General features: G+C 36.6%; 1 protein-coding gene across 1 annotated transcript in view; it reads right to left on the reverse strand.

The window, feature by feature from the left end:
* The window catches only part of ZFAND4 (zinc finger AN1-type containing 4), a 103,895-nt gene extending 94,504 nt beyond the window's left edge, over positions 1-9,391 (reverse strand). Inside the window, exons 1-2 of the mRNA XM_012558956.2 lie at positions 9,254-9,391; positions 6,627-6,927 (exon numbers count right to left, since the gene is read on the reverse strand). Of these exons, the coding sequence (XP_012414410.1) occupies positions 6,627-6,888 (262 nt within the window). The 5' untranslated portion in view covers positions 6,889-6,927; positions 9,254-9,391. The remainder of the gene's footprint in view (positions 1-6,626; positions 6,928-9,253) is intronic.
* Between the last annotated feature and the right edge of the window lie 536 nt (positions 9,392-9,927).

Genomic DNA, 9,927 nt, shown 5'->3' on the forward strand with positions numbered 1-9,927 from the left:
GGGTGCAGAACTCAAATTCTAGTAAAAAGACCAGACTTAATGGTTTGATTGAGACTGGAAGGTCTCCAGAAGACATGGCCCCCGGACTCTCTGTTAGCCCAAAACTAAAACCATTCCCGAGGCCAACTCTTCAGACAAAGATTAGACTGGACTAAGGGATATAAAATGATACTTGTGAAGATTGTGCTTCTTAGCTCAAGGAGACACATGAGACTAAATGGGCAGCTCCTGTCCAGAGGCCAGATGAGAAGGCAGAGAGGGTCAGGAGCTCGCTGAATGGACATGGGAAATTCGTGGTGGAAAGGAAGAGTGTGGTGTCACACATAGGGAGAGCAACTAGGGTCACATAATGATGTACGTATAAATTTTTTTTATGAGAGACTAATTTGAATTGTAAACTTTCACTTAAAGCACAACAATAAAAAAAAAGGATGGGAGGAAGATAAACGCACAGGGGCAGTGTGTGTGTAAACCACACTGTAAATAAACTGGTGCTATTCAAAGTGGGTTATTATAAGTTTAATGTGTTAGCGGTAATCCCCAAGTTAAACACTAAGAAAATAACTAAAAATATACAGAGACAAGGAAAAAAGAAGAGAATCAAAACAGCACACTACAAAAATTCAACTAAATGTGAAAAAAGGCAATAAGGGAAGAATGAGAAACAAAATCATAGAAGACATACAGAAAAAAAAGACTAAATAGCAGAAGTAAATCTTTCCTTATCAGTGTTGTTGTTAGGTACCATCAAGTCAGTTCCAATTTATAGTAACCCTAGGCAGAAAAGAATGAAATACCACCCAGACCTATGCCATCCTCACAATCATTGCCATGTTTGAGCCCATTGTTGCAGGCATTGTGTCAATCCATCTCATTGAGGGTCTTCCTCTTTTTTGCTGGCCCTCTACTTTACAAAGCATAATGTTCTTCTTCAGGGACTGTTCCCTTCTGATAAAATGTCCAAAGTATGTGAGGCAAAGTCTTGCCATCCTTGCTTCCAAGGTGCATTCTGGCTGTACTTCCTCCAAGACAGATTTGTTTGTTCTCGCAGTCCATGGTATATTCAATATTCTTCACAAACACCATAATTCAAAGGCGTCAATTCTTCTTCAGTGTTCCTTATTCATTGCCCAGCTTTCACATGCGTAGGAGGCGACTAAAAATACTATGGCTTGGTTCAGGCACACCTTAGTCCTAGGTGACATCTTTGCTTTTTAAAACTTTAAAGATGTCTTTTGCAGCAAATTTGCCCAAGGAGATACACTGTTTGATATCTTGACTGCTGTTTCCACGGGCACTGACTATAAATCCAAGTAAAATGAAATCCTTCACAACTTCAATATTTTCCCCGATTATCATGATGTTGCTTCTTGGTGTAGTTGTGAGGATTTTTGTTTTCTTTTTGTTAATCCTCATAGTAATTCCTTTAAATGTAAATGGATTAAACTATCCTCTTAAAATGGCAGACACTGGCAGATTGGATAAAAAATAACCATAATGCATCTATATGCTGTCTGAAAGAGACTCACTTTAGGTAGAAAGGAGTTGAAAGTAAAAGGATAAACAAAATGTGGTACAAATATACAACTGAACATTGCTAACCTATAAAAAGTAATGAAGTCCTACCTAAGTGCCCATCAACAGATGAATGGATTAACAAACTGTGGTACATACACACAATGGAGTACTACGCAATGATAAAGAATAATGATGAAACTGCGAAACATCTCACAACATGGATGAATCTGGAAGGCATTAGGCTGAGTGAAATAAGTCCATCACAAAAAGACAAATATTGTATGAGACTGCTTTTATAAACTAACAACAAAAGGTTTACACACAGAAAAAAAAAAAAAAAAGACTCTTTGATGGTTACCAGGGATAGGAGCGGGAGGGAGGGAAAATTACCAGAGATAGTAGACACAAGTTAACACTGGTGAAGGGAAAGGCAATACATAGTATGGGAGAAGTCAGCACAACATGACCAAGGCAAGAGAAGACACTGAGAGGAACAGAGGAATAAAGGACAACTATGGTAACTACTATAGCGTAGACAATCCTGCAACAATAGACTCAACAAACAATAATCTACAAATGGGTACACAGATATGCCAAAAGGTGAGGGAGGGGATAGGGGAACACACTTACTGGCAGATACAGGTTCGGAGGTGGAAATTTCTAAATACATGATTGTAGGTGCCCCTCATATATTAATATTGACAACAGAGTACACAAGTGGCACAGTCGGGGTAACCTCTTAGACATAACTAAACACTTCACGGGATGAAGTTTCCAGGTTTGAAGGCAAAGGACCATAGACTCAGGGGACATCTACATCAATCGGCACAACATAGTTCTTAAAGACAACGTTCTACATCCTACTTTGGTGAGTAGCCTCTGGGGTCTTAAAAGCTTGTAAGCGACCATCTATGATATAACTATTGGTTTCTTCTAGTCCAGAGCAAAGGAGGGGAAAAAAACTAAAGATTCAAGGGAGCAATTAGTCCAAAGACTACTGGACCACATGAACCATAGGCTACACGACCCCGAGACCAGAAGAACTAGATGGTGCCTAGCTATCACCACCGACCGCTCTGACTGGGATTACAACAGAGAGTCCTGGACAAAGCAGGAGCAAAATGTAGAACAAATTATCAAATTCACAATAAAGACCATACTTACTGGTCTGACAGAGACTAGAGACTAGAGGAACCCCTGAGACTATGGCCCCCAGACCTTTCTAACTCAGAACTGAAGACTCTCCCGAAGTTCACATTTCAGCCAAAGATTAAGCAGACCTGTAAGACAAACAATAACACACGTGAGGAACGTGCTTCCTAGGTCAAACAAATTATATGAGATCAAATGGGCAACATCTGAGAAGGCAGGAGGGGACAAGAAAAGTGGACTAATGGACACGGTGAACCCGGGGTGGAAAGGGAAAGGGGGAGAGTGCTGACACAATGCGGGATTGCAGCCAATGCCACGAAACAATTTGTGTATAAATTTTTGAATGAGAAACTAATTTGCTCTGTGAACTTTCACCTAAATCACAATTAAAAAAAAAAAGAAAAGTAATGAAGTCCTGACACATGCTACAACACGGATGAACCTTGAAAACATTTTACTAAGTGAAATAAGCTAGACACAAATAGACAATTATTGTATGATTCCACTTATATGAAATATCTAGACTAGGCAAATACAGAGAGACATAAAGTAGATTAGAGGTTACCAGGGGCAAGGGGAGGGAGAAATGGAAGTTACTACTTAATGCGTACAGAATTTCCAGGTGTAGTGATGAAAAGTTTAGGAAGCAGATAGTGGAGAAGGTTATACGACATTATGAATGTAATTAATGCCACTGAATTGTACACATAATTCATAAAATGGCAAAGTTTATGTTATATGTATTTTACTATAATAAAATATGTAAGAAAAGAGGACTAGAAGGCAGAAGGGGACAGGAAAGCTAGTAATAGGGAACCCAAGGTTGAAAAGGGAGAATGTCGACATGTTGTGGGGTTGTTAACCAATGTCATAAAACAATATGTGTACTAACTGTTTAATGAGAAACTACTTTGTTCTGTAAACCTTTCTCTAAAGTACTACATATATATACATATACATACATACATATATATATATGTATATATACAAGAGAGAGAAGGCACAAACCAAGAATGAAAAAGAACCAGAACTATAGACATAGCAGAAATTTAAAAACAAAAGAGACCACCTGAAAATTTCATAGCAATAAATCAGAAAATATAGGCAAAACAGTTTGCCAGAATGATATATCTTCATAATTGACTCAAGGGGTTAAAAATATATCCCGTACTTTTCTCCATACACAGAACCTTCAGGCTCAGACAATTTTACAAGCAGAATTCTACAAAACAGTTCAGAGCTAACAACGCAAGCAGCCAAGACAATTTTACATAACAAGGTAAAAAGACTCACACTATCCCCGATCAAAAATTATAAATTATATTACAGTAAATAAGTCGGTGTGATATTGGCATAAGGAAGCAATGGACAGATTAGGTGATCAAGAGAGAGCTGTGCATATACAGAAATGTAGTATGTACAACTGTACTTTTGTGAGAAAAGACTATATACAGTAAGTGATATTTAGGCAACAGAATAACTATATAGAGAAAAAATGATAATGAGTCAGAATAAATTAGGTTATGCTGTAATGGCAAATCACTCCATTATTTTCACAGGTTAACCATTTTTTCCTCATAAAGAACATAGGTACTCTGCTAAGTGCTTTATATTTATTAACTCATTTAATCTAAGAGCAACCTTTCAAGATAGGTACTATTATTATTGCCCATTTACAGCCAGGACAACTGAGGTACAGAAAGGTTAAGGAATTTGCTCAGCTAATAATTTGAAATCTGCCAGTCTGGCTTCAGCGCTCCTGTCCCTTTAAAGCCCATTTATAGTCGCTGGTAGGTACTGCTTCTGTCTTGCAGCCTCTTCATTCCTAACCCAGGACGACACTCCTTCAACCCTTTCTCCACAATTCTTTCCATTCCTTCCTTCTGTCCCCCTCCAGACTCTAGTTCTGAACTCATCAACAGGTGCCCAAAAGGAAACAGTCTGGCAGAACAACCATTTTCCCCACAGGATTAACCCCATTAGTGTCACTTCTTCCTTCCTATCCTCCCTATCTCATATCTAACTCAGAGAGTCTTACCCACCATGTTACCTTCAAATAAATGTCTTCCTGGTTTTCAAGGCAGTGGAAATATAAAGATCACCCAGAAAAACATTAAAATCTATTTTGTCATGAAGGCTGGTTGCCCTCTTGAAACTTCCTAAAGAATAGAATGACTGCCACTGTCGCTGGGATTAAAATATAAAGTATGGAGAACAGGAGAGAAGGAATAAAGGGAGGGAGAAAAAAGAGAAAGGGAGAGAGAAGGGGCTGGGTGTGGCAGTAAGGGAATGGGAAATAGGAGGAAATTAAGATCTACTGATCACTAACGGTAGGCATTGTACATACTACCCAATAATTAATTACATAATTTCCCAATAATTGTATTTGTTTTATAGATATTTAAATTGGGATTAGGAGCCCTGGTGGCACAGAGGTTAAGCGTTTGGCTGCTAACTGAAAGGTCAGCGGTTTGAATTCACCAGCCACTCCAGGGGAGAAAGATGTGGCAGTCTGCTTCTGTAAAGATTACAGCCTTGGAAACCCTATGGGGCAGTTTTATTCTGTTCTATAGGGTCGCTATAAATCAGAATTGACTCAACAGCCCTGGGTTTGGTTTGGTTTTTTGGAAACTGCGATTCATCTGTCTAGTAACTACAAAACCAGTGCTTTTACCCCAAAAATGTCACCTCCTATTGAAGACAAGGAGGCTATATCTTGACTCTGGTCCTGGTTGTGTCAGTAACTAAACAGTTCCCTTGGGTGATTTGCTAATTTTTTGTAAGTCCAAATTTCTACTTCTGACCTTAAGAGATTTAAACAGGATGCTCTCTGAAGTGCTTTTGGTACATAGAGATCATTTGGAATACATGAAAGAGAAAGGGGAAAATAAAAGAGATTATTCAGAACAGAGTTTTACCTTTCTGCTCCTAAAATGGTATTATACCATCAAATAAAGAAGCAGAACAAAGTCAAAGTAAACTATTCAGACTCCAGATCTCACCAAATCATTTAAGGGGACAAAACCCTCATGTATCATTAGTAGATGTGCTCATGTGGTCATTGGAGTCAGCTGGTCACTCATTTCAATAGCCCCTCCCTGGGGCTGGAGGAACAGCAAATATTCAGAACCTCAGGTACCAGGATCCTTGACTTCAGAGATCAAACATTCCAACCCTCTGGATCCTTCTACAACTCTGAATTTAAACTGGGCTGGAGGATAACCCTAGTTACTACTTTTATATTACAGGCTAGTTTAAACCAGCTTGATCAGCAAAGATCCATATAGTTTTACATGGAACAATTCAATTTTCTAGTCAAAACTGCATTTTAACAACTAAAAATGGCAAATACCACTTATTTCAAAAATCTGAAAAGTACAATGAAAAAGTAAGATTCTAATTTCAATACAAAGTTAACTTATGGCACTTTTCACAAATCACAAGAGATATTGCAAAATGTTTAGTACCCCTGCTATATACTAAGGGAAATTCAAATATATGTAAATGTAACGCCAAAACTCTTCTCAGAAAATCTCTATATTTAAATCAAAAAAATATTGTCAAAACAGTGTACAGAAAAGGTAAGCAAGGTTACTAAAAGAGAATGCAATTAATTTTTCCAATTTACTATAAAATGGTTATGGCAGAATTTGCATGTCACTATAACTTGTTGAAAAACTATTTAAAAATATTATTTCCCATCATTTACATGACACCTTGGATTTGTTTCAAAAGAATCTTGTAGAAGATGGAGGTCTGGGGGAAATCAACGAGTGGAAACAAGGTAATTCATGAGTGTATAAGTGTTGAAGCTGTGATAGTTATATGGGGGCTCATTATCCTATTTTCTTTCTACTTTCATGTATTTGAAATTTGCTCCATAAGAAAAGTTTAAAAATTATTATACTCTCAATGAACAAATTTAACACTTATATCCTAAAAATAAAGACTAGTACCTTCCAGTCTTTGAATTTTTGCTTTCACAGAAATGACAGCTTCAAAGGGTGAAACTCTCAGCTCAAAACATGTTCCAGTCAGTGTTTCAATGAAGAGCTCCATGGTATCATAGAAAGGAAGTTTGTAGTAAAATGGTCCCACGTTATCTTCATTGAAGAATGGAGGTTCTTTTTTGTTATCCATTACTTTGACTTTTCTAATTCCTCTGGAATATGTTGTAAGCAACAGTATTCCAGTTCTAGCCAAGTCAGCTTTGAACATTGGTTATATATATCGTTGTTCATGTTTTGAGTTTTGTACCTAAAAAACAAGAATATTTTTTTAACAAGTCTATCTGAAAGTCTCATTCCTCTATAAAGATCTTCCCAACAGCTCAGACCCATTTCAATCTTCCAGACAGCCCCAGAACTCATTTTAGTGCTTATTTATGTCTAAGCCTTATATTTTACGTTTGCCTCTGAAATTGCTCTTCCAACTAGACTGTAAGATCATTAAGAACAGATATAATGTCGATAATTTTCTGTATCTTACTAGAGCTCAGCACATTTCTTTATACATAGTACATTCTCAAGTATTTATTGTTTTATTGTTAATGGTATTTAAACAAACTCAACATGTCAGAGGATGTTCGCAAGACTTTGAAAAATGTATGCACATCCTCTTCTAAAACATGTAAATTATGTTTTCTAAGCCATATAAACCATAACCTTATAGCCACTGTACATTTAAATCACACTGGATAAAAGGAATGTCAATCGTCTTAACATAGTCCTTAAAAATAAACCAAAAAAACCCAAACTTGTTGCCGTTGAGTTGATTCCGACTCACAGTGACCCTATAGGACAGAGCAGAAATGCCCCATAGGGTTTCCAAGGAGCAGCTAGTGGATTCAAACTGCCGACCTTTTGGTTAGCAGCCGTAGCTCTTAACCACTGTGCCACCAGGGCTCCTCCTTAAAAATAGGGCTCACTAAATAATCAGTAAGCATTTGGGTTTGCAGAGGACAGTTATCACTATAGCATTATGTTGAGGTTAACGTTGCCAATAACATTATCTCTACTCACAAACATACGGCTAATGAATATGAGAGGCAAACACAACAAAAAGTAGTAGTAAGATAAATTGTTGTTGTTAGGTGCCATCAAGGTGACTCTGACTCATGGCAACTCCATGTGTGTCTAAGCAGAACTGTGCTCCACAGGGTTCTCAATGACTGATTTTCAGAAATAGACCACCAGGCCTGTCTTCCAAGAAGACTCTGCGTGGGTCTGAACTGCCACCCTTTCTGTTAGCAGCCAAAGGCTTGACCATTTGTACCACCCAGGGTACCTTAGTAAGACAAATTACAAGTGTATAATTAGAAGTATAGGAAAAATCAAATTGATAAACTGCTACTACTCAGTGAAAATATGGAAAAGGGAGCCTTGGACTTAAAACTAGAAAGACATAATGCACATCTTCCTAGAGAGGTGGGTAAACTTTTTTGTTAACAGCTTTATTGAGATCTTATTTACATACCATAAAATTCATCCACTTAAAGTATATAATTCATTGGTTTTTAGTATATTCAAAGAGTTGTGCAACCATCACCACAATCAACTTTAAAACATTTTTTCTATAAAGAAACCCTGTACCCATTAGCAGTCACTGCCTGCCAGTCACCTCTCCCAGCCCAAGGTGACCACTAATCTACTTCTATCTCTACAAATTTGCCTATTCTGGACATTTCATATAAATAAAATCATACATTATATGGTTTTTTGTGACTGACTTCTTTCACATAACATGTTTTTTAGATTCATTCATGTTCTAGCAGTATTGGTACTTCTTTCCTTTTTATTGCTGAATATTCCACTGCATGGATATATGACATTTTGTTTATCCAGTCATCAGCTGATGGGTATTTGGATTGTTTCTCCTTTTTGGCTATTATAAACAATGCTATGATGAATATTCGTATAAAAGTTTTGGGTGGACACGTTTTCCTTTCTCTTGAATATATACCTAGGAGGGGAATTGCTGGGTTATATGGTAATTCTATGTTTAGTAATTTATAGAACTACCAAACTGTTTCCCAAACATTCCCACAAGCTATAAATGAGGATGCCACTTTCTCCACATCTTCGCCAATAATACTTGTTATTCTATGTCTTTTTTATTATACCTATCCTAGTGGGTATGAAGTAGTATCTCATTGTGATTTGTATTTTCCTAATGACTGATGAATGATGTTGAGCATCTTTTTATGTGATTATTCATTTGCATATCTTCTTGGAGAAAGGCTTATTCAGATCCTTTGTCCATTTTGTAACTGGGTTGTCTTTATAACTGAGTTGTAAGAGTTCTTTATATATTCTAGATACAAGTCCCTTACCAGATCTATGATTTGCAATTATTTTCTTTCACTCTGTGGGTATCTTTTCAATTTCTAGATGGTGCATTTATTTATTTTTTTAGATGGTGTATTCTGAAGCACAAAAGTTTTTAACTTTGATATGAAGTCTAATTTGGCTGTTTTTTCTTTTGGTTTGTGCTTTCGGAATCATATCTAGAAAGCTTTGCTTAACACAAGGTCACAAGGCTTTACTCATATTTCTTCAAAGAGCTGTATAATTTTAGCTCTTACATTTAGGTCTATGTCCCATTTTAATTTTGTGTATGGTGTGAGATAGGGGTCCAATTCTATTCATTTGCATGTGGATATTCAATTGTCCCAGTACCACTTGTTGAAAAGATCCTATCCCCGTTGGATTGTCTTGACACCCTTGAAAAAAACAAATGACTGTAAATATGAGGATTTATTTATGGACTCTCAATTTTATTCCATGATCTATATGTCTACCCTTATGCCAGTACCATACTGCCTTGATTACTTTAGCTTTATAGTAATCTTTGAAATTGAGAAGTTTAAGTCCTCCAACTTGTTAACATTTTTCAAGACTGTTGGCTATTCTGAGTCCCTGGACCTTCCAAATGAATTTTAAAATCATCTGGTTAATTTCTGCAAAAAAGTCAGCTGGATTTTAATAGGGATTGTGCTTAATTTGTAGATCAATTTGGGGAGTATTCTCTTTTAACAGTATTAAGTCTTCTGATCCATGAATATTCCATTTATTCTTTTCAATTTATAGCTTCTTTAATTTCTTTCAACAGTTTTGTAGTTTTCAGTACACAAGTCTTACACTTCTTTTGTTAAATTTATTCCTAAGTACTTTATTCATTTTGATGCTATTGCAAATGGAAGAATTTTCTAATTTTCATTTTCAGATTATTCACTGGTAGTATGCAGAAATACAACTG

This window comes from Trichechus manatus, unplaced genomic scaffold (assembly GCF_000243295.1).
Source record: "Trichechus manatus latirostris isolate Lorelei unplaced genomic scaffold, TriManLat1.0 scaffold00200, whole genome shotgun sequence".
NCBI classification, from domain to species: Eukaryota; Metazoa; Chordata; class Mammalia; order Sirenia; family Trichechidae; genus Trichechus; species Trichechus manatus.